The 26,142-nt window shown below is 33.8% G+C and overlaps 1 protein-coding gene across 1 annotated transcript; it reads right to left on the minus strand.

The window, feature by feature from the left end:
• Nucleotides 1–2,966: 2,966 nt before the first annotated feature.
• LOC131145833 (farnesyl pyrophosphate synthase 2-like) lies at nucleotides 2,967–6,910 on the minus strand. The gene is made up of 10 exons (XM_058095016.1): nucleotides 6,876–6,910; nucleotides 6,745–6,828; nucleotides 4,852–5,002; nucleotides 4,676–4,764; nucleotides 4,500–4,551; nucleotides 4,005–4,100; nucleotides 3,769–3,813; nucleotides 3,525–3,656; nucleotides 3,414–3,485; nucleotides 2,967–3,298 (listed from the first exon to the last, which is right to left on the minus strand). Exons 1-10 carry the CDS (start codon nucleotides 6,908–6,910, stop codon nucleotides 3,170–3,172), a joined length of 885 nt encoding a protein of 294 aa, XP_057950999.1. The 3' UTR covers nucleotides 2,967–3,169.
• Between the last annotated feature and the right edge of the window lie 19,232 nt (nucleotides 6,911–26,142).

The raw sequence follows: 26,142 nt of genomic DNA on the forward strand, positions 1-26,142 counted from the left end.
CAGTTCCAATACTTGGATCTGTGTAATTGGACAGTGGTTTGAAACTCAACAAAATTGTCCTTCAGGGGGTGTTCTTTGACGAAGGTGCATGAGAACCATCAACAGTATGGAATGCTGGCTGCCTAATTGTAGCTGTGTTTTTTCTTTCACACCTGCTGCAGCAATGATGAAGCATATTCTTTCATTTCCACCAGCTTTTTTATGGCCGAGTGTTTTCAATGATACAAAATCTGGCAATGAAATGTGTAAATGTTCGTTGTTTAGGCTGGCATTATTGGGTTTTTAAGACTAGGCCTTCCCAGACTAACATGACCAGTAGTTGAAGCAAAATCACTAAATCAGGAAGATTGCTTAGTGATGTTATTGACATTGGCTGCCCTATTTCCTATAGCTTGGAAATCAAAAATTGCCACTGTAGAGCAGGGCAGCAATTTTGTCTGGCATTTTAGTTGCAACATTTCTACAAGCAAGACCCGGAGAAAGAGAATGTGGACTATTTCCTGGCCTTCCGTCATCTTATACACCGAAGTTACTTATCAGTTGTATGATCATCAGTTCAGGTTTCTATTTAACCTTTATTCAAGTTTTCTTATGGCCACGATTCCACATTACTTTGATCACTATCCAACTCCCCGAGTCATTTGAGGGAGTGATCATCCTGAAATTTTTTGCGTCTTGAACTTTGGTGTGTAGGGGCAAGGGGCCTTAAATACCAAAAACGGTGGCATCTATTTGTCTAGTAGCTGTGCTTTCTGTTTCATTGTACAGTGATCTGCAGCTTTTTTCCTTCAAGCTCTAGCCTCTGTTTGGGAACACTTGAGAAAATAAAAAGGTACTTACAACACTAATGAGTTAAAATAAGTACTTTTAGGGGGAAACATAGTATTTGATTTGTATTGTTACAAGTACTTATTGCAAAAAAAAAAAAAAAAAAAAAAGGCTTTTTTGGAATCGCTTTGTCAAGAATTTGTTAAGTGAATTTTGAGAAATAATGAAAGATAATTTTTAGGCCACCTACAAATAACACTTTCAGTTGGTGGGGCTGGTTTTATAAATGATTAACTTAAATGGCAATTTATAATTTAAAAAATATATAAAAATATAACTATATATTATTTTATTATGTATTATAATGTTAATTACTGATGAAACATAATTAAATTTTAAAAGAAAGAAAAATATTCATCTATTAATCTAAATTGATATTAAATAATTGAAAAATATTAATTTAATTAATAGTACTATTTCAACATAAATTAATATGATAATCATAATTACAAATCTGCATTAGGGACAACTTTATTGCTAATTAAAAAATTATTAATATTTTTTTCTTAATAAAAATATGTAAATGCTAATTAAAAGTAATAAATAGCATAGTTGTTTTAAAAATATTTTTTAATTTTGCTTTAAAATATATTTAAAAAAATTATATATTATTTTTTTATATGCATTATAACATATTAATTATTGATGAAATATAATTTAATTATGGAATAAACAAAAATATCCATCTATCAATTTAAATTAACATTAAAAAAGTTAAAATTTTTAATTTGGTTATGAATATTATTTTAGCATAAGTTAATGTGATAATCATATGTTATAAATATGAGACAAGAATTTTCTAATTAAAAAATAGTAATTATATTTTTACTTCATAAAATTATTTAAACTTTATCAATATTAGTATCTTTATTAAAAATATATTAAAAATAATCATATTATGTTTTATTATATATTTTGACATATTAATTATATGAAATATAGTTCAATTTTAGAATGAAGAAGAATGATCTATTAATTTAAATTAACATTAAATAAATTAAAATTTTAAATTTAGTTAATAATATTATTTTAACATAAATAATATGATAGTCATATGCTATAAATATACATTAACAATGAGATTATTATTAATTAAAATAATTGTCTTATATTTTTTTACTTAATAGAAAATATTTAAATATTAATTAAAAATAATTATTATGATTATTATTACTTAAATTTATAGTTAAAAAATATCATTATTTATAATTTAAAATACATTTAAAAATAATCATATATTTTATTATATGCTATAACATATTAATTATCAATGAAATATAATGATATAAATTGATCTAACACTAATAATTAAAGTAGGTATTCAAATTTTACTTATTTTTAAACACAATCAAACACTACTTTATAACTTTAATACTTTTTCAATTTAGTACTTTTTATTAGTATTTATTAAATTCAACAGTTTTTTGATTGCAAATGATGGATTAGTTGGTTGTCTTTTTAGAATATTTTAAAGCCTCACAATGTGTTGATGTGAGCAACACATGCTCTAAATGCCCGCACTCTTCAAGATAGACCTGGTAAAGCGGATCGGGTCGATTTATCCGTGACGGATAGGGCGGATTATTGGGTGAAAAAATCATAATCCATATTTGACTTATTTAAGTGGCGGATTAGGCGGTTTCGGGTCGGATAATTCATGGTGGATGAGCGGATAATCTGCCATTCTCAAATATAATTTTCTTAATAATTTATTTTTATCATAATAATTTAAATTGTATACAATAACTTGTAATTAATTTGTGTATTAACTTTTTTAGTAACTATATCAATCATTTAATCATTTATACTAATTAACAACTCCTAATTTATGCAAGTAAAACTGTAAGCAATAAAACATAATAAATTAATCTCAATCCAACTCAAAATAAAAACTCAAACTGTGTGACTAGTGTGAGTTTAAAATCTAAACATTATAATTGTTCTTACAACATGTGAGTTTCTTTAAATACAACTATTGTCAAATCGTGTGAATCTCCCAAAATAAAACAATCAACAAACTAAAAAAAAATCTCAATCCATCCTTCAAATAAGATCTCACTGATTTGATCCAAGATGCAATTAGCAAGCCCCTTCAGCAAGGAATAGATAATCAAGCACCAAGAGAAGCATCTCAGATTGAAACTAAGGCAATCAATTTAAGAGTGTATGCATAATTAGCGGACATATAGAAAATTTGGAAAACTTGGAAGCCAGAGCAAGACCACTAGAAACTAAACGTTCTAAATAAAATACAGATACTCTTTATTCCTAAAGAGAGCATGTGCACATAATTAGCAGAATCATTCCAACTTAATCCAGCCCTCTTTAGTTTTTGGCGTTTCTACTTCTGCCGTTTGTATATCTTCCCCAAAAATGATTTCAGCACAACTTGTACTGCTTTACTTGGTTGAGCTTCAATCGCATTGGTTAGCTTCTTATAGCTACTGCTCTCATATTCCAAAAACGCACCCTAGAACAGTAGACAGAAACAATTAAACAATGTTGCAGAGAACACTGTTTCCAAGAACTTTGGTTGTCATAGATCCTTGAAAATGGAAAGCAGAAGAGAATGTCAGATAAATAACCTCGATATCGAGCTCTTTATAAAGTTCCTTCACTTTTGCAACATTGGCTTGATTGGCTTTGCCATAGTTCTCCTGGTAATCAAAATGGCAATTGAGTGTGATGCTTCATACAAGAGAAATAAGTGGAGGGAGAATAAAGAGATCTTTGCTTATACGTAATAATTTCTTTTGCTCCTCATTACAGTGTTCCAGTGCTTTTACGACCAACCAAGAGCACTTAAAATCTTCAATATTTGTCCCAATCTGACCTTCAAAAATGATATTAGAAATCACTTTAAGATATCTAAAATTTCTATTTGAGATGCTAATAAATATGTATTGACAACAACCAGACAAGTGAATTCCTTGAACTTACTTTACCAATCACTTCAGGATCACCAAAACAATCCAGATAATCATCCTACAATATGTTAGACATATATTAACAAATAAGTGAAAAATCATCAGAACATAACCATATGTATGGAATCCATTTGATTGGAATTGCAAATGAGTAATGAAAAATGCAATGTTTTTTAGTTTTCAGTTCTTTTCTGTGATATGTTGACAATAAAGTAGAGCATTGACGATTCCATATGCACATAAAATTACCTGTACTTGGAAGTAGATTCCCATTTCAACAAGAATATTCTTAACCTCTGCATGATCGTCCAAATTCTCACCAAACATAAGCAAAGCACATGCAACCTGCTTGTGTAGCGAGGTGGCAGTTAATACTTACAGAGGAGGCATGGATTCACTAAGCACGAATTTGCACAAACACTTCTCAGGAAAAAGGGGGAAGAGAAATAAAGAGTGGTCTTAATACAGAATCAGGGTGCATTGCAGTATCGGGCAAGGGACCCTCCCATCATGAATAGAATATTAACATAATGAGTAAGTCAAGGTGTTTGTTTGGATTTTCAAACACTAGTATAATTTGAATTACTTTTTAAAAAAAAATTAACTATTTTTCCTACTTAGGAAACATGATCATCCGCATTAGTTTTCAATAAAAAAGAAGATTCAGTTTTAAGAAGTGTATGCACAACTATGAAGAGTATGAAACTTGTCCTAAAACTTTATTAAAATAAAAATTTTACTTACCGGAAGGTAAAATGAGTAATAAGCGGTTTTGTACTGAACGATGCAACGATGGCTGCATATAAATAAAACCATTATAAAACCATCTGCTATATTAAAACAAAATGTGAACATGAATTTCGCTAGAAGTTAAATGAGATAAGGAATCACAACTATTCTACCCCCCTCGTGAACCTTACATAGGCAGTGAGTACTTTGAAAGATCCTTCTCTCCTTCAAGCGTGGTGATCAAATCTATCATTTGTCCACAGGTTGTCTGGAATTCCACCTGATAAAACATGATATGAATCAATAAAACGAGTTCTTAATGAAAATAAAAACTGAGTGATCTTGATCCATGCAAAGACAACTCCACCTCATTAAATAAATCCAGCAAAGGAAGACTGGGTGAGGCTGCGAGGGAATGGTGGCTCGTGAGTCGTGGCCGTGGCTGTGGGTGGCAGTCAGCGACGGCAATGGGAATCGCTGTCCACTCGATGTCGTGGCCGTGGGATGTGGCTGCGCAGCTGGAAAGGATGAAACTTTCAAGGTCAGGATGAAAATGAAACCTTAATAGGAATCAGGTTAGGATTTGAGAAGGGGGCTGCTTGTGGCCGTGTGGTGTGTGGGCTTGTCTGTGCCGTGTGTGTCAAATTTAGCGAGCGTGGGCCGTGTGGGCAGTGGGCACTGCCGTACTGGGCTTTCCCATTTCCATACTTGGGCTGTTGGGCTTGAGCTTTTATGGGTTAATTAATTATGGATTTTTAAGCGGTTTGGCGGATATCCGCCGGATAAAACCGACTCGACCCACTAAGGAGGTGGATATGAAAATTAAAAACCATATTTGACTCATTTAGCAAGCGGTTGATGATAAGTCGGTTAAAACGGATGGGATGCGGGTCGGATTAACGGATTTTTATCCATTTTGCCAGGTCTACTTCTAGATAACTTAGGGCAGAGTTTGGTGTAGGGATGAAATGTGGGGATGGGGGAAAGAAAGGCCAAAAGTCAATTAAAGAGGGAAAATTTGTTAAGAATTTTACTTGCATTAGAAAAATATAATAGAGGATGAATATTTTTATATATGGTTGGGCCTAAAATCTATTTACTTAAATTTTTGGATCAAAGTTTGTGCTTATCCATGCATATAAATCAGTTTATAAGGACGTTTTTTAAACTTTACAAGTGGTATTAAAGCCGACAGTTTAAATTGGGTTTGAGTGTTCATATTAGATGGATAAGTGGACCCTATGATTGAGTAATGGTTTGTGGCTGGTGCAAGGGGGGTGGGGGAAGCTTTTACCTAGATCTGCTTCCCCCCACCCTTCCCTCTGATTTTTGTTTTTTTAACTTAAAAGGTAAGGAGTAAAGCGTATTTTATCTAAGAAGTTGTTTTAAAAACTTGGACCTTGTCCTTTCTTTTAGTTCCCTCTTCAACCCGAAAACAAAAACCCTATGTTCTTAATCCAGATTTCAAGCCTAGAATTTATTTGGCTCTTAAAAAAAAATTTCCTATATAAATATGTTCTCATGTAAAATATTTTGGAATTATATTTGGAAAGTAGAAGTAAATTTTAAGTCTTAAATTTAAATTTGTAAATTTGGACGAAATCAATATTTACATTATTTTTTAAAAATTTTATATATTAAAATTTTGAAGTTTAAATTCCAAATATTTACCTTTTGAACCATCCTTTATTATTCATGTAAAATATTTTGAAGTTGTATTTGGGAGTGAATTTCAAGTTTTGAATTTAAATTAGTAAATTTAGACAAAAAGCGATCTAAGTTCGTGTTGCATTTATTTTAATTTTATGTTATGAAGGAGCGATAAGTACAAGTATAAAATTATTGCCCAAGTTGGGTTATTGGTTTAAAGTTGATCGTTTAGTAATATATATATATATATATATATATATATTTGTATACATTGTGCTCATAGTAACACTAGTTGGGTGTATTTACTTATGATTCTGTCAGCATGAGCTATATGTGTGGTGTAGTTATTAGATTGATTTTGTAGTTAGTCCTAGGAATCTAGTTAGTTGATCAATTTTGTGTATTAAATATAGGAATATTTAATTTCCCTTAAGATAGGATTGTTTCCCGCTTTATAGGATGTAATTGTATCTATACATTGCCCCTGACTTGAAAAAAATATAGAAGGGGAATTATTCACAAACACCATTGTTTAACATGGTATTAGAGTGGTTTTGATTTTAAAAGAACTCTTTAACACGGATCGAATCTCGTATCCCGAAGCCCATACCCGAAAATCACCATCACAAATTTTTTTCTTTCTTCTTCTTGTTCATTTGAAACTACATAGCGGATCCCAATCCCATTGTTCCAACTGTACCAAACAACCCAACATCACCAAGACAATTTTGTGTTTCCTACCAGTAATCACATTGGATTTTAGACCAATTACTCATTATGGTCTTAACTCATGGAGATGCGTATTGGCGCTCGCAACAAAGCTGGATATCTCACCGGAGAAGCAAAAAAAGTTGCACCTAGAGATCCCAATCTTGGAACATGGATTACTATTAGCCTTGTTGGTTACACTGTCATGACTGATGGTGTTTTGATGATATTAACCTACTTGTTATTCCTAGTGTTTTCCTTCTTTGCAGATTATGTTTAGTACAGGTACAAGTGACACATTCACAAAGTACTAGATCGAATGCAAAGATTGGACTGAATTGACAATCGAAGTAAGAAAGATCAAAAGGTCACGTACTCAGATGAATACAAGAACAATTGATGGAAGTTTCATCATTGAATTATTTTTAATAAGGGTTGAGTGTGGTAGGAACTTGTTGTAACTCTTGTGTTTTGTTTCTGCATAATTTCTGAGTAAAAGTTGAGCCAATGCATGCATACTATGACACTTGAGTTTATATGATTGCACTAAAAGTTACAAACTTAATTCATAGTTTTCAAAGTCAAAATCAAAGAATTTGTTAAAAGAATCCTAAACTCAAATATGTTTTCTAATGGGACAAGTTTTCAAACATCTTGTATTTCGAATATCTTCATACTTAGTCCCGATTTTATTAAAATGAGTCCAATGTCCTAAGGGTGCAAAGAAAGTAAGGACATACAAGTATATAAGATATCAAAATGGTTTTTCAAATGTGTTTTTATTAACAAGATATCTTATATTCAAAGGGAAACTTTCTTGTGTTGATCTTAAAAGGCATAATTTCTTGTTTTGAAACTAACAAACAAGTATAATTTAACATATTTGGTTAAGTGATGTCATTTCAGGATTTAATGATGAATGCAAGGACAAGTGTTCAGAAGGATTCATGAAAGCTTATATTTCAAAGAAGGATGATTAATATGAAGCTTAAAGCATGTATTCAAAAATGGATTTAAAGATAAAGCTTGAAGATCATGAGAGCATTAGGATTAAATAGAATTTGATTAAAGCTCAAAGAAAGATGAAACAAGCATAAAAACCTCAAGAAATTTAAGAATTGAAAATTTGAAAGAGTTTATAGGAAATTTCATGTAAGTACTTCAAAAAATTTCAATATGGATGCATGAAACTCTTAGGTTAATTTCTTGAACCTAAATACCTTTTAACATACTTGGAAAATATTTTTATAAGGTTAAAAAATTATGTGAAAAATGTTAGAATCATTTTTGGAATGAAAAGCATCAAAAAGAGGATTTCCCAATTGCTGTAATTTTTTATACATCCGAATTAAGGAGCATTTTTCTCTATAAATAACTCCTTATTTTAAAAAGTATTCAACATGAAAGTTGTAGGATTTTCTCTTAGCTTTCTTTTGACACCAAGCTTGTCAAATTTGGAGTTACATATAAAAAGTTATGACCAAAATACTAAAAAGTACTCAAAGTTGACAGCTTGACAGCCAACTGTCCATGTTCTTATAAAAGCTTGTTGTTGCATTCTCAGACGCTTGTCCGTGTTCCGTCAGGTGATTTCCATCCTGCTGCCCCTTTAAAATAACTAGACAACTGATTGACCAAAAGTGACAGTCAATTGTCACGTGACAGATTTTAAATTTCTATAATGGACAAATTTTTTAAATGAGATTGCTTGAGGCTCAAATTTTGTGAAAATTTGGGGAATACTCCAAGTCACTTGGGGATCAAGTTACATACCTTTTCAAGTCTATAAATAAGCCTCAAGATCATTGAATTATTAGAACCAAGAATTCAATTCAGCAATAAAAATCTCTTTCAATTGCTCTCAAATTCTCAAGGCCATCTCTTGCTCTCAACTTGCACAAAGCCTACTAAGTTCTTGCTGATTCTTACTCATCAATTTTGTGCTACAAATTTTAAATCTTTCAATCATTGAAATAATTAATTGGTGATATACTCCCTTGAGCTTCAAGTTATATTCCATATTGTTATTTATTTTGAATTATATTATAGTGCTGAATTGTTGTACTAATCAGCTCTATTCGAGAGCATTCTTTGTACGTCTATTTGATTTGAATCTTGTAGATATTTACGGTTCAAGATTGTTTGGATCATTGGCTAAACGAGGGGATATCACTTAGAGAGGTGGACTCTAGCCTAATTGAAGGAGTGACCGAACGAGGGTACATCGTTTGGAGAGGCGGGCTATAGCATTTTGAAGTACTGTGTAATCGGTGTTGTTCTGCCCTGTAAAGGAACTAATTTTAGTGAATTCTTTGGTGGTTTGCCAAAGGAGAGGATGTAGGTTGGGTATAAGCCGAACCTCTTAAAAATCTTGGTCTTACTCTCTCTTTCCCTTACTCTTTATTTTTCAGCACATATAAATTGTGTGGATGATTTACATTCCTAAATCATATATACTACTTATATTTGGAAATCAAGTAAACTTAAAGTCTAATTTTGATTTGGGATTGCAGAAATCGAAAGGGAGTATGTTGGTTAAACCATACTTTGCGGAAACCATATGGGAGTACGTTATGTTGGCTTTGGTGTATTCCCAAGAGGGGGGGGGGTGAATTGGAATTTTGAAATTTTTTCCCTAGGTTTAGCTAATTTAACAGCAGTATATTCGCAACCTAGGGTCAGTCTATGTAATCCCAAATGCGCAGATTAATATAATATGCGGAAATTTAAACCATACACATTATTCACAATAAAACATACATGTGCAGTAAATAAATTGCAGAAATGTAAATAACACGCACGATATGTTATTGGGGTTTGGCCAACTGTGCCTATGTCCCTGCCTCTTGCTCGCAAGCCCGAGGATTCCACTAATGGCTCACTTAGAGGGTGGAGTGACACTGATTACAACCAGGTTAATTACCACAAGACTGACCTCAACCTTAACCAGGTCAATTAGTGGGCTGACCTCAACTTACATGCCTTACCAGGATGGCGCACCTAACTTTCCTAACTGGGTCTAAGCCAGTCTGGGACTATTTCAAAGGGCTAGTCTCCCTCTTCAGGCCCGTTTTTGGAAATACAACAGTATTTTTATCAATCAAGTTGATACAATGATTGTGCTTCATGTAGAGCAAATATGTACCCAAATACGCGCAGTATACTTAATCAATCAAATGCACATCAACAATGTAGGTAAATGTAAGTTCAGTGATGTGTATTTTTATGCAAGCTACACTCAACAAGATATGATCGTTAATATGCTCAAGAGTGTTCTAATCAAGTTATTTATTTGAAACAGTACATATCAAATCTCAATAATAATCAAGGTTTCAAAGATGCTGCAAATATTCAAAACAATTCTAAATATTTTCTTCAATGTAATATGCTCAATAGTAGTTTTGAAAAATATTATAGCTTGTATAAAATTTTTTTGCACAACAAAATCAAGCTATAGGAATCTTTGCAATAACGATGCAAAGAACCTTAAGCTAATGAGTTTTTCCCAACACAAGATTTATCAAATTAAAATCTGTGGGAAAACTCTTGGTTGACTCCCTAAAAATAATATCAACCAATCAAGCAAAGCAATGAGAGTATGAGCAATACTACTACACACTAGCACAATCAATATACTCTCATAATACTGAAATGTATCAAGGGAATAGAAATTTGAGAGTATTTGAGAAAAATGAGATTTTTAAGATAGAGAGGATTTTGTAAATGATTTTCTACTAATCTCATGTCAATCCTCACAAATGAACTCATATTTATAGACCAAGGTAAAAATATAACCGTTTAGGACATAGGGGTTATAATTAGAATTGTTTTAAAACCAATTAAGAAAATTAACCCCATTTAACAATTATTAACCCCGATAAAAAATAAGTAACCCGAGAAGGTTCGAGTGGTTGAACCTTGGTTTGGTTGCCTGAATAGACTCAGTCAGAAGAGCCAATGTTGAAGGTTCAGGTGCTCGAGTCTGGGCTCGGTTGGTTGAACCAAAGACAGAAACTTTTTGTCTGCAGTTCGGGTGCCCAAAGCTGGGTTCGGTTAACTGAACCAGCAAGTTCGGTCGCCCAATGCCTTTTTGAACGTGACGGTTCAGGCACCCGGGGAAGGTGAAAAGTGACCTTCTAAGGGTTCGGTCGCCCGAGGACGATAAGGTCTTTTAGGTTTGGTTGTTTGAAGCCTGATCAAACTATTGACTTCTCAACAGTTCGGGTGCCCGTGGAGTTTTGAACTCCTGGGGTTCAGTCGCCTGACCTCTCTCAATTTTTGCAATTAAGTTCAATTTTTAATTCAGTTATTTCCTCTAATAATATATGTGATATGAGGACTATTTTGTACATTTGTGCACTAAGTGTAGGAACCTAGGGTCTTTTCAAGTATGCCAAAAGACCTGGCGTCAGTCGACCGAAGGGTGCCCTAAAGTCATTCGGTCCCTATGGTCAAACTATGGTCATTTTGAACTTACAAGAACCTACATGCATGACATGCAAAGATTATTACAGACCATATTCCTAGTTACTATTACAGACCCAATGATAAACATAATATGAATTACAACACAAGACAAATCTTCTAGGTCTTCAGGCTTTACTTCATGTGCCATCAATTGATCTGCTAATAAAACTCTGCACACAAACTAAATAGCCATCAAATACTTGAGTATTTGTCATTATTAAAATTGGGTGTGACCCATGGGGTCAACACGTTACACCCAAAGATAAATTTACCAAGAGTTTATTTGAATTGTGAATTTTTGGAAAAGGTGTGAATGTTTTGTTGAATGTTAAATTGAGAAACAAATTACATTCTCTACAAGGCTTACAAATTCGTATACGCAGGGCTGTAAACAAAATAGCCATCTTGATTGGATATTGTGGTTGATTGAAAAATTAATTGGTTTGGTTGATTGATTGAATACTTAATTTTTTAAACACTATATTGGTATATGGTTGTGGAATGTATATTATTAGTATTGGTAAACCAACAAAAAGTCAAGAATACATTAAAAAGAAGTAAAAGAAATTTTAAAATCCAATTCGCCTCCCTTTTGGGACTACACCTTGTTTTTCATCTTAGATAAGTTTTAATCTTCATTAGACTTAATATATTTCATATGCTTTTGTCCAAGACTGTTTTAAATCATTAAAATGCTTTTTGTTAAGGAAAAAAATAAAGCAATCGTCGACTAACATAGTGCAACCTTGATACCTGGACATTTTTCGGTATTTCGGGCATAAATTTTTCTAGAAGAGTCCAAAAAGGACGATCTTGGTGTATATGAAAAGCTAAGAAAAAGTTTCACAATTTTTATGTTGATGACTTTTTTTGATTCAGGGCTCTGGTTAACCAATACAAGGGACTGGTCAACCAGAACAGGGGAATGGTTGACCAACTTTTCTAGTAGCTAATTTTTCCTCATAGACTAGGTGACTGGTCGACCAGTGCAGGGCAATGGTCTACCAGTGGGTGAATGGTCGACTAAAGGTCTCATGCCCAGCACTGTAATGACTAGTTTTGTTTGGGAGTTGCTTCCAACGGCTAAAAGAGTTTTTTAGCTATAAAAAAAAGTCCATGGACTTGCTTAGCATGGTTTTGATTATTTATACAAGCTTATAGTGAAAAATATCCTTGATTCCAAAACCTAACACATTGCATCTTACTTCATATTCACAAGTGCTCATATCTCTTGTTCTTTGATTGTGTTTGATTCAATTCTTGAGAGAGAAGTGTGAGGTATTGTTTGTAATTCATATTTGCTCATTATAAGATGCATTTTCATTGTAATCATCTTCTTCTTGTGAGGTTGTTTGTGAACCGTTGTGAGGGTTCTTAGTCAACAGCTTGGTGAAGGCTCTTTGTGAGCGAGTAGGGATTTGTGAGCGAGTGTAGGGTTTGCTACCCGAGTTGTAAGGCTTGCTCCACCGGTGAAAGAGTATTCATAGTGGATTGTGGAATCCTTAGCTTGGTGCTAAGGTGTGGACGTAGGCTTGGCGCTGAATCATGTTAAATATCAGTGTTAAGATTTTCTCTCCCTATACTCTTTATTTTATATCTTGTACATGTTTTATATTTATATTGTGATATAAATGCTTGCATCTTGTCAATATTATCATTTTGTAGAGAAAGTTGATATTAAGCAAAAAGAGTCCATTCACCCCCCTATTGGACTCCATTGTATATACTCCTGGGGTTGGGACGTCTAACAATTACCAAAAATCACAAAGTGGAAAGTTGGCCTATTGACTCAAAGAGTCTATCGCTGATGTAATGATTTATTCGTCTCTCCACAGCCAAGAAGATATGAGAGGCAGTATTGAAAACCTTCTATGATGGATCAGATGAAGCCTGTATCTTTGAATTGAACTAGAGATCTTTTTCTACCACAAAAAATGGTCGACCATTATCAACATACTATAATGACCTTGTTGCTATTTTCCAGGAAATCGATCACAAGACTATGCCTCAGGAAGGAACAATTGAAGGGGTGGTCCATTTGCATTTCGCAATGGCTAGGCTTCAAGTTCATATTTTTCTGAGTGGACTTGACTCTGAATTTGATTAGATATGTGGAGAAATCTTACGAAAAGACCCAAAACTTGATTTGGAGAGCATATATGCATATGTCAAGAGAGAATATTAACAAAGATAGACAATGGGAGGCTCTCGTCCAATCTCTGATAGCTCGGTTATTTTGGCCAACCAAACTTGGCAAGGTCTATCATGTAGCTCATTGAAGAATCGAAACAATCAATCAACTAGAAAGTCTGGCGGTCTAGTATGTACTCATTCTGGTGAAACATGCCATTTGAAATAGTGATGTTGTGAAATCATTGGCTATCTTGAATGGTGGGACTTCACAAAGAAACCTAGAAAGAAGATTGTAGGGAAAGCTATGGTGACAACTACAGAGGAAGACCAATTGTAGCCTACAACAAATGTTGCCCACCTAGGTATTGTTAGTAAGGCATTCGTATTCTTTGCAACTTCTAGGAATAGTACTTGGATTATTGATACAAGTGCAGTAGATCATATGACTAGGGACTTCGATTTGTTACAATCTATTCTCTCTTCTCCTCAATATGTTATCTCCACTAATGGTAGCACCCCTATTTCTGGAGAGGGATCTGTCATCTTATCTAATAATCTCACATTAGATACAATCGTTGTTGTTCCATCCCTTGAATATAATCTTTTGTTTGTTAGCCAAATTACCTCCACTCTTGCTTGCACTATAACTTTTTTGCCCTTATTTTGTGTTTTTTAGGACATTCTAACTCAGAAGATTCTTGGTTATGGTGTTAGGTGAGGCAAACTCTACTACTTGGAGTTGACATAAAATAGGCGTCCGAAATTCAGTCAGGAAAATCAAACTTGAAAAGTAAAGTGTACTCCCAAGAGAGGGGGGGGGGGGGTTGAATTGAGTTTTAAAATTTTCTTTGTAAACTTTTAATTAAGTATAACCCTTCTTCAATTTTAGTTTTGATTCAAAAAATATATTTATATTCATCAATCACACTTTTCACTCAATTCTTATCAACGAGAGATAATATTGCTAATTCAACTTTCAGAATTTTAATAGATGAATATTCATATTAGATTTTTTTTTTCAGTATACTTCAAAGACAATATTGATATCTGAAAGTTATCTTGAGTATCTTGTAAGTTTGTTTCAATAGAATAATTTATTTCACAAGATTCATATCAGCTGTGCATTCAACAATTTCAGTTTTCAAGGCTTTATCTAAAAATTCAATCCAATCAATCTCTTATGTTAAAGATCAACTTGAGTAAAAACTCATATTTTCTTTAATTAATGAATGAAGATGATGTGAAACTGAGTTTCAAAATATCAAATAAATAAGTCTCAGCTTTAAACATTCATCACTTCAATATATCAATTTCAAGTTCAAACCTTGATGTGAATACACAACCAATATCAGATTTTAGTTTTGCTTTTGAATATGTTAATCCAATAAACAAATTAGTATGCTGATAAAGAATCACTTAGAAATTTAGCAGTCTTTCAAAATTCATTTTTTGATATCTATCAATCAACACACTTCCTTTAATCAAGGTTTCCACAAAAGATTAATCAACGTACTCCCTTTGAGGTTTGCACAAAAGATCAATCAATGTACTCCCGTTACAATTCCCAATCACAAGTTAATTTTCACAAATTAAACATTCATCCACCCAATTTATATATGTATAGGAAATTAAAGAGATTTAGGGAAAGAGAGAGACACCGAGATTTTTACGAGGTTCAACTATACCCGCCTATGTCCTCGCCTTAGGCAACACACTTAAGGATTCCACTATACCACTCTTTTATGGGTAGGAGCAACCTTACACACTCTTTTTTGGGTAGGAGCAACATTTTACAATTCCTTCTTCAATTAGGGTAGAGCCTCCTCTCCAAGCGATACCCCACGCTCAGCACAACGATTTAACAATCCTGAACCGTAAAAAAAAACAAGAAACAAATTTGGTGTATAAAGAATGTTGACTTTTTGAGTCCGATCCCTATTTTGATAATGACAAACCATAGTATCTCACTTGTGTAACTGAGTGTGAACAGGTTTATATTTCTGTAAGTACAAGTGATGAATGCAAAATGGAAGCCGTAAAGAGCATTGAGAAGAACACCAATCGGCGTATTCCACAGAGCATTGAGGAGCAAAAGACACGAAGACTTTATCTATTTTTTGGGTTGTAATAGCAATTAGGGTTGAATGTGCATGCATCTTACATGATTTAAAATTGAAGCTCTACCTGACCTTAGATTGACCATAGGACGTCCAAATAACATGAAAAACTCTTTTCATAAAATGTCTAACTTATACAAAGGTTTTTAAATGGTTTTAAAGTTAAAAGAAGGCAAAAACTAAATTTTTCAAAGGGGTCGGTCAACTGGCTGGTCGACCAAATGTTAGAAATGAGCAATTTTCTCACTCAATTCGATCTCATATCAAACTATGTTCAACTTGAAAATTGTGTCATTTTCCCATAGCTTTCGTTTGATACCAAGAATGTACAAATTGGAGTTACATAGAAAAAGTTATGGCTAAAACACTGAAATGTGTCCGTAATAGAAAAACTCCCTTCATGTATCTTCCGTCACATTGATGGGCATTTTTCTTAAAACAATTATCTTAAAATGTGTTCAACATGAAAGTTGTGGGATTTTCTCTTACCTTTCTATTGATACCAAGAACATCCAATTTGGAGTTGTATAGAAAAAAGTTATGGTTAAAAGACTGAACAGTGTCCGTGCAGAAAAGTCGAGGCCGGTCGACCGAACCTTCATTACGGTCGATCGAAACTCGCGGATTTCAAGCCTCGGTTGACCGTACCTTGAGCTTGGTCAATGGACCTTCTCAGGAAAGTGTCTCAACGGCCGAAAAACGGTTAGTTTTCAAAATAAAAATATATTTTAAGGTTCCAACGACTATATAATGGTCACAAGGGGTTTTTGCCTATAAATACAACCCCAAAACACTTGAAAATGGTTAGAGAATCCCTTTGTTAATTTAGTTTATTATTCTTTGATCCTACCACACTTCTATACCCCATTTGTTCTTTAAATTCTCATTTTTCTCCTACTCTTCTTTTATTTGAAAATCATTTTGGGAGAAAATATTCTTGAGGGTTTTATGTGAAGAGGCTTGAGCATATATCATATACATATATATTACTTGATGACCTTCTTCTTTCATATGTGATATATTTTCAAAGATTAAATTTCTCCCATATTTTTTTGTTTGGAAAAATATTTTTTGGAGAAATATCTTGTGAATAATGTCTTGAAGGCTTGGGCTATTATTCTTGCTCATATATTTTGCTTGAATGCCTTCTTGGGATTTATTTTACTAAGGTCAATCATTTCGAAGAAAATCCTAATATTCTCATACTCTTATCTTGAAATATATTTGTTGGAGAATTTCTTTGGGTTATACAAGAGGGAGCCTTGAGCATATATCAATTTAATATATACTTGCTATGAGGGTTCTCATTTTATTTTATAAAGGTCAATCATTTTGATAGCAAAATCCTAATTTCTCCTACTTATCTTGAAGTACATTTTTGGAGAAACTCTTTGGGTTATTTAAGAGCTTTGAGCATATATTCATTAATATATATTGGTTTGAAAAGTTCTTAAAAGAAAAAAAGGCTAAAACATATATTCATTTTTGCTTGGTAAACTTTATGATTTGAATTTGAAAAGGTCAATCATTTTAGAAAAGAAAATCATTTTCCAAACTCTCAAGTTTTACTTGAAAAATATTTTGAGAGAAAACCCATACTTTACATGAGTTTCATTTCAAAATCATATGAGAGTGCGTATTAGACTTTAATGTTATACATCCCTGCTTAGTTTAGAAGCATTTGTTTGTATGCAAATTCTATTAAATATATTTGTATTCCAAGCGTGGCCTGAAGAGGGAGACTAGCCTTGGAATAGTCCCGGATTGGCTTAGACCCGGTTAGAAAAGTTAGGTGCGCTATCCTGGTAAGGCGTGACGGTTGGGTTTAGCCCGTTAATTGAACTGGGGAGTCTCAGCCCCGTAAATGAGACCGGTTCAGTTCAACCTGGAATTGAACTGGGGAGTCTCAGCCCCGCAAGTGAGACTAGTTTGGCTTAACCTAGTAATTGAGTTGGGGTTTTCCTCGTCCCGTAAGGAGAGGATGTAATAGGCTTTTACTCCGCCCAGTTAAGTGAGCATGTTATATTGGAATCCTTGGGGATAAGCCCAAGGCGGGGACGTAGGCTAGTTTGGCCGAACCTCGATAACAAATCTGGTGTCGCTCTCTCTATCTTATATAAATTCCTGGACTTTAATTTTAGCATGTGTATGAATGTTTATTTAATGTCAAAATTATTTGCATACACACATTTGATTTAAATAAGATACTGCACACGTGTATGTTTGCTTTCACTGTTAAATTTATTTTACATACACGCGTATACATTAAATGAGATAAGATATGTGGTGAATCGGCGTAATTGTTTAAATTAACGAAAAATGTTTTAAAACCCAATTCACCCCCCCTCTTGGGATCACACCAATTCCAACAAAGACACTCTCTTCAAGAGCATATTAGTACAATTGAAAACAATATACTTCAATCAAATAACAATATAGAAAGATGAAACTCAAGATAAATATTTCTGGGTTCTTTCTTAGATTGAAAGATTTAGAATTTGTGCACAAAGATCGGTGAGAAATTCTCAGCAAGACTTAGTAGAAACTTTAGCAAGTATTTGAGCAAGAAAGCTTTTGAAGATTGTAAGCAATAAGACTTGATTGCTGATTTTAATTCTTGGTGTATTGAATCCTTTGTATTGAGGGTATTTATAGAGTTTAGAAAGTGTATTTCGTGTTCCCCAAGTGACTTGGAGTGTTTCCCAAGTTTTCATAATGTTTAAAATTCAAAAACTCAATTTTGGAAACTTCCCGTTACTTTTAAAAATTTGAATTTCGAAGAGTCAGTCGATTGGGTGTGAAGAGTCAGTCACCTGGGTCATTAAAAACACTGAAAATTCAAAGGCAGCAAGGTGTTAGTTGACTGAATTGACAAGATTCAGTCGTCTGGATAAGTTCTGTCTTCTGTTTAGTCATCTGAACAAATATGGTTAGTCGCCTGACAATTTCGACCATCCTTTAGTATTTCAGTCATAACGTTTTTTATACGATTCCAAATTAGACGTTATTGGTATAAAAAAAAAAGCTAAGAACAAATCCTACAACGTTCATGTTGATCATTTTTGAAGATAAAAATAAGTTGATAGAGAAAATTGCACATCAATGCGGATATTGGAAAAAGAACAAAATTTGGAAAGTCCTGTTTTGGTGCTTTTCATTCCAAAAATAATTTTAACCTTTTTTAAATAACTTTTGACCTTATAAAAAATATTTTCCAAGTATTTTAAAAGGTATCTAGGTCCAATAAATTAACCTAAGAGTTTCATGCATCCATATTGAAATCGTTTGAAATACTTACATAAAGGCTTCTTAAGACTTTGACATTCTAAGCCTTTAAGTCTTCATTCTTCATGTTTGTCTTTCTTTGACTCCATCTTGTCTTCAAGTTTCAATATACTTTAAGCTTCATTAGACTTTTCTATCTTTGAATCCAAGCTTTTCTTTCTTCAGTTTTCTTTTGTTTCATCATAAGCCAAGCATAATCTTCATGTGAGTTTCTTTACAAACACTTAAGCTTGATCCTTTAGAGACTTAATTTGTTATAGAAACTTTTAATTTTGATCTCATTTTATGAAAGCTTTTGAGTCCTGAAACATATCTTAACAAAACATGTTAAGATCCTTTGCTTTGTTATCATCAAAACAAGATTCGTAAACCTTGTTAGGCCAACAAAACTAGTAGCGAAGACAAAGCTCGAGTAACTATATGGTTATGACACTGAAGACTAGGACATCTTTCTTTTGGTTATCTTAGAAAATTACAACCATATTTTTTTTTTCAGTTATGAATGATTTGGATTTTCATTGTGACATTTGCAAACTGGCTAAGAGCAGTCATATTCTTATTTACCAAGTTTGAATAAAAGTTCAGAATCTTTTGTGGTTGTTTGGGGTCCTGCAAAATCCCTTCTATTTCTAAAGCTCATTTCTTTGTTACATTTAGTGATGATTGCACTAGAATAACTTGGGTGTCTCTGCTTCACAAAAAGAGTGAGGCATGTATAACATTTTAGGAATTTCATAATATGTGGCACTTAGTACCAGAAGGAGATTTATGTTTTGCAATCCGACAACAGTACTGAGTTTGTAGATGCATCCTTTGGCAAGTTTCTGAGCCAACATGGGATTCATCATCAAACCTCTTGCACTTATACTTCGCAGCAAAATGGATTGACGGAGAGGAAGAATAGAAAACTGTTGTAGGTGGTTCATGCCTCTCTCTTTGGCATGAACATGCCTCAACTCTATTGGGGAGAAGCTATGAAATCCGATGCTTACCTCATTAATTGAATACCTTCTTGAGTGATAAGCTTTCAAACCCCCCAACAAAATATGTACTCCTTACTTTTAGTTCCCTATCTCCCAAATCTTAAACCACGAGTCTTTGGTTGTATTGTATGTGTTCACATCCTAAAAAATCTACGAAATAAACTTGATCAATGTGCAAAACGATGCGTTTTTGTTGGCTATTCTGATTTTCAGAAAGGATATAGGTGCTATGACCCTCAAACCCAAAAATTACATGTGACCTTGGATGCTTCTTTTCGTGATTAGAGCCTTATTATTTAAGGGGAGTCTTTGGACCTTCTCGTCATGGGGAAAGCTCTAGTCAAGAGAATGTGTTACAAAAATGTGGTGGAGGAGATGAGCTTATAGAGTGAGAAGAAGTGAATGAACATTTTGGGAAAAGTGTTCAATGAAGTTGTGATAGTATTCCTGAAAATGAGAGTGAGTTGTTAGTTCCTATTGAAAATGAATCAGGTGTTTCCAACATATCAGCATCACCGATGTCCTCATAATTTTCCCTGTCCACCATTAACTGAAGAATCAACCTAGAATGTTCTTCCTCAAGGAATTTCGAATCCAATGTTTGATGAGTCCTATGAAACACATATTCCTGTAGAAAATATAGCTTCTAAATATCCACAAAAATCGAATGAGGGAGTCCTAAAGAAATAATATGAACCTGATCCTAAAGCCAAGATCAAACACCTAATTAGCAACTATGTGTCCTCCCATAGATTGTTTGAACCATATGCACTCACTATTAATCAACTATTTAATGCATATGACCTTATAGGTCACACCCGGTTTTGATAATGATAAATACTCTAGTATTTGATAGCTTTCAAGTTTGTGTGCAGGTTAATATTAGAAAAACAATTGATGACACATGGAAGCAAAGCATGAAGACCCTGAAGACTTTAATTTACATTGTCAAATCAATGATTGTAATATGGGTTTATAATAGTAATTATGAGAAACGGTCTATAATAATCTCTGCATGTCATGCATGGATGTATTTGTAAGCTCTCAAAACAATCGTAGTTTGACCATAGGGACCGAATGACTTTAGGGCACCCTTCAGTCGACCGACGCCAGGTTTTTGGGCGTACTTGAAAAGACCCTAGGTCCCTACACTTAGTGCACATTGTCCCCACAAACACATGTTTTATCTAGGGAATTAATTGAAGTAAAATTAGGCAGAATTGCAAAAATATATGAGAGGTCGGGCGACCAAAGCCCAGGAGTTCAAAACTTCTCAGGTGCCCGAAATGTTGAGAAGTCAACAGTTTGACCTTTGTTCAGGCTACCGAACAAGAATAAACGTATTGCCCTCGGGTGACCGAACCTCTGTCTGGGTGCTTTTCACCAACTCGGGCTGCCGAACTTTTCTATTCAAAAAGGGCTTGGGTGACCGAACTTTGTTTCGGGCACCCGAACTGTGCGACAAATGTTTCTAACTTTTGTTTAGGCAACCGAACCTAAAATCAGGTGACCGACCTGTTTGAAAATGTTTTTTTAACTGAGTCTATTCGGGCACCCAAACTTATCAGGTTAAATTAATTTTTACTGGGGTTAAAATTAAGTAAACAGGGTTAATTTTTTTATACCTTTTTAAACGAATTTAAGAATACCCTGTGCGTCCCCCACCGGTCATAATTTACCCATTCTCTATATATAGGGGTTCATTTGCAAAAATTAGTGGTGATTAGCAAATAGGATTAGCCAAAGATTCTCTCAAATATCCTAAACCCTATTTGTTCATTCCAACCCCATAACACTCAAACACCTTCATTCCCTTGAGAAATCTTACTCTACGAGTGTTTATTTATTGCTTGATATTGCTAGATACTCCCACTATTTTGATTCATTGATTGTCATTGATTTTGGGGAGTTAAGCAAGAGTTTTCCTACATATTTTTATTTGATAAATCTAGTGTTGGGAAAATCTCATTAGCTTAAGGATCTTTGCATTGCCATTGCAAAGATTCATATAACTTTATTTTTGTGTGCAAAATAATTTTTTACAAGCTATATTATTCTTTCAAGCAACTCTTGAGCATATTACATTGAAGAAAATATTTTGAATTGTTTTGAATATTTGGAACATCTTTGAAACCTTGGTTTATTATTGTAATTTGATATTTACTGTTTCAAAGAAATAGCTTGATTAGAACACTCTTGAACATATTAACAACAATATCTTATTGAGTGTAGCTTGCACAAAAATACACATCACTGAGCTTACATTTACCTACATTGTTGACGTATATGTGATTGCGCGTATTGGGTACATATTTGCTTTACATGAAAGCATAATCACTGCACCAATTACTTGTGGAAAATACTGCTGTATTTCTAGGAGTGGCCTGAGGGGGTTTGATCTAGCCCGAAAGGATCAGGTTGGGGTCAGCCCTATGAATTTGACCTAGGGTCTTCTCTGCCCCGCAAGGAGAGTTTGTAAAGGTTGATGTCAGCCCCTTGAATTGACCTGGTTGTATTAGGTGCCGCTCCACTCATTAAGTGAGCCATTAGTGGAATCCTCGGGCTTGCGAGCTAGAGGCGGGGACGTAGGCATAGTTGGCCAAACCCCGATAACATATCTTGTGTGCAATGTTTATATTTCTGTAATTTACATTTCTACACATGTATGTTATAGTTGGTGAATGTTGTGCATGATTTTAATTTACGCACATTATATTTATTTGCGCATTTGGAACTGTATAGACAGATCCTAAGTTATGAATGTACTATTGCTAGATTAGCTTAACTTAGGCAATAAATTTTTAAATTCCAATTCACCCCCCCCTCTTGGGAATACACCAAAGCTAACAACATCTATTACTAGTAGTGTGCATGATGCATTGACAGATCCAAAATGTACAAAGGCAATGAATGAAAAAATGGAGACAATGCAAAAGAATGCCACTGGGACCTTGTTCCATTACTTGAAGGAAAGAAGACGATTGGATATAGATGGGTGTTCACTGTGAGACTTAAAGTAGATGGCATTATTGATAAATATAAAGCGAGTTGCAAAGGGGTATATGCAAAGGTATTGGGTGGATTTTTAAGAGACTTTTGCACCGGTAGCCAAGATTAATACAATTCGCATTCTTATATCTATAGAAGAAAATTGAGATTGGCCTTTGGAACAATTTGATATTAAAAATGCTTTCCTCAATGGCGACTTAAAGGAAGAAGTCTACATGGAGTTGCCACTCGGAGTTAAATGTAGTTCTTCATGTAGAAGTGAAGTTTGTAAATTGAAGAAGTCATTGTATGGGCTAAAACAGTCACTTAGAGCTTGATTTGTGAGGTTCTCTTCAACAATGAAAGCATCTGGTTATAAGCAAAGTAATTCAGACTATACTTTGTTTGTAAAACACAAAGAAGGGACGGTAACTAGTTTAATCCTGTATGTCGATGATATGATATTGATAAAAGATGACCCATGCGAAATGAAAGAGTTATAGGAGTATTTGGCTGCTAAATTTGAAATGAAGAATTTGGGGCAACTTAAATCTTTATTGGGGATTGAGGTAGCAAGATCAAAACAAGATATTTTCCTTTCGCAACAGAAATATGTGCTAGATCTGTTAACCGAAACTGGAATGCTTGCTTGCAAGCTAGTAGAAATGACCATAGAAATGAATCATAAGCTAGGATTTTTCCATATCAAGTTCCAACAAGAAGGGTCATTATCAGTGGTTGGTTGGGAGATTAAACTATTTGTCACACACAAGATTAGATATAGCTTATGTTGTGAGCATTGTAAGCCAGTTAATGGATGCACCAAGTAAGAGCATATGAATGCGGTGTATCAAATCTTAAGATACTTGAAGAGTGCTCTGGGCAAAGGTTTGTTGTTCTCAAAAAATGGTCTCTAACATTGAAAGATACCCAGATTTTGATTGGACAGGTGATCAAACAATGAAAATGTCCACGTCTGGTTATTTTACTTTCATGGACGGTAATCTTGTCACTTGGAAAAGCAAGAAGCAGAAGGCTGTGGTAAGATCAAGTGCAGAAACTGAATTTCGAGGTATGACTCATGGTGTATGCGAATTGTTGTGGATTAGAAGTGTTCTAAAAGATTTAAGGATTGAATATGCAAAATGTTACGACCCAAAAAATTATAATGATTAAAATAATTAGGAAGATAATAAACGAAATAGATAAATAAAGAATAAGGGAATAAGGAGGATTTAAAAATGGAAGAACAGCAGACCTCGTCGATGAGTGTTCTTCTAGAGATCGTCAACAAAGTTCAGTCGCTCGTCAACAAAGAGATCCTGAGTGAGTGAATTTTGGATTTTAAGTTTCGTCGACGAGCATATCCTCTCATTGACCAAGTTCCTTCTATGACTTGTCGACGAATCATGTCTTCTCGTCGACGAGCAACATCGCGTATAAAAAATCCAAAGTTGACTCCTCGTAAAGAATTCATTCTTTCTCCTATTTCTCTCTAAAACACCCTCTCTGCCTTCTCTTTAAGAATTCGGCCCAGATTCAACCCGAATCGACAAACGGAGACTGCTACAGTGTTCCAGGGAAGAATCTTTACACATCTAGTGGAGCAGATTTCTAAATTGAGCTTTTCAGGGAAATGATCCAAAGTTGAGGTAAGGGTTAAGATTCTTAGTTTTGAGGTTTATAAGTTGAGAAACTGCTGAAAAAGTAGGTTATTTGGGGTTTATTTGATTAAACTAGGGTTTTTGATCTAGGGTTTGGGTGAGCGCTGCAGGCATCAATTTGGGGTTCTTGTTGGCTAGTTCAAGAAAATAGGTAAGGGGGAATATATATTAAACCAGGATTTTATGAATTAAATTGATAAAAAAATGGATTATTTTATATATATATATATATATATATATATATATATGTGTGTGTGTGTGTGTGTTTTTTTTTTTTTTTTTTTGTATGAGTTTAAAATGCTAACCATTTAAATTATGATTTTTGAGCTTAGGGCTATTTTATTAGTTATTATATGTGGAAATGGACTGATGAAAGTGAAAGATTTTTCAAGATAATTATGTAAGAAATTAAAGGTATATTTTCAGTATGTGAATGTTAAATGCAGGTTGACTTATTTTACAGGAAATGTATGAATTTTACTGCCAAATTGTGTGGTATGAGTAAAATGAAAATTCTATATTGAATTATGTTATGTGTATGAGATACGTTATACAAGGAATGCAATGAGAATGAAAACGTTATATGAACTATGTTGCATGTGATTGTTAATGTAATTATGTAAATGATGAATAGCTGAAAGGAGCTGTACACTAACTGATGACAGATAAAAGGAGCTGTAGTAGCAGATTTAGAACATATCTATGTGGATTAACTGATGTACAACTAAAAGGAGCTGTAGTACGAATGTATGAAATGAAATGAAAAGAATGAAATGAAAAGGAAATGAAATTGAATGAAATATGAAATGTGAATAATGTAAAATGGGAAAGATCCATGTAACGTGAAATGTAATGAAATGTCAAAACTAAGAACATGAACAGATGAGAGCTACAAAATAATGACAGACAGAATAATGTATTACAGTAGTATCAGTATGTATGCTAGTATAACATGGTATGTGTATGGGTAGGGCAAACTCTTCGTCTGAGGGCTTGCTGAGAAAGATGAGTGCCCTAGTAGGTATCAGATGTAGCGGTAGGCTGCATAAGGTATTAGGGCAGAGGAAAATTACTTGCATGGGAGGGTAAATTTCCTTATTTTTGGGAGCCTTTGCTGGCAAACCATTGTATGAACTATGTGAGTATGAGATTACTTCTTCACCTGAGGGCTTACTGAGTAAGGTAACAGCCCTGATATGCTTTAATTGTTACCATGAGTTGCTTAAAGTATCAGAGCAGAGGGGTGCTACTTGTATGGGCGAGTAATCACCCAAATCCTTAGGTATTCTCGTGGGTAAAGTACCTTGTATGTGTTTGATCAGACTCAGGAAATGACTTTAGAAATTATGATAATGATTTGCAAATAATGAATACATATACACATGTTATTTACAAACCTCATGTTGGCCACATGCTGATTTAATATATTACTTCTTCCTTTACTGAGATGTGTCTTACTCGAATACAAATCTAACTTTTCTAGGACCTCCACGTGATCGAGCTTATAAAGGTTGGAGCTGTTATAACATTTTTGAGAAAAAGGATATAAACTTGCGATGATATTTTGGGTTGTATCTAAGTTTTAAGTTTTATGTTTTATGTTTTAAGTCTTCTGAGAAATGGATGGTTGCAGATTATGTTTTGGAGATATGTATATATGTGA

Source organism: Malania oleifera, chromosome 13, assembly GCF_029873635.1.
Source record: "Malania oleifera isolate guangnan ecotype guangnan chromosome 13, ASM2987363v1, whole genome shotgun sequence".
Lineage (NCBI taxonomy): Eukaryota > Viridiplantae > Streptophyta > Magnoliopsida > Santalales > Ximeniaceae > Malania > Malania oleifera.

Bases quoted from the DNA above. Each gene is read 5' to 3' on its own strand.
- LOC131145833 (XM_058095016.1), bottom strand. From the start codon at position 6,910: ATGAGTAATTGGTCTAAAATCCAATGTGATTACTG. The intron at 4,765-4,851 runs GTGGAGTTGTCT...ATGTTTTATCAG, and splicing joins TGCTGGATTTATTTAATGAG to GTGGAATTCCAGACAACCTG. The intron at 3,814-4,004 runs GTAATTTTATGT...AACATATTGTAG, and splicing joins GAATCTACTTCCAAGTACAG to GATGATTATCTGGATTGTTT.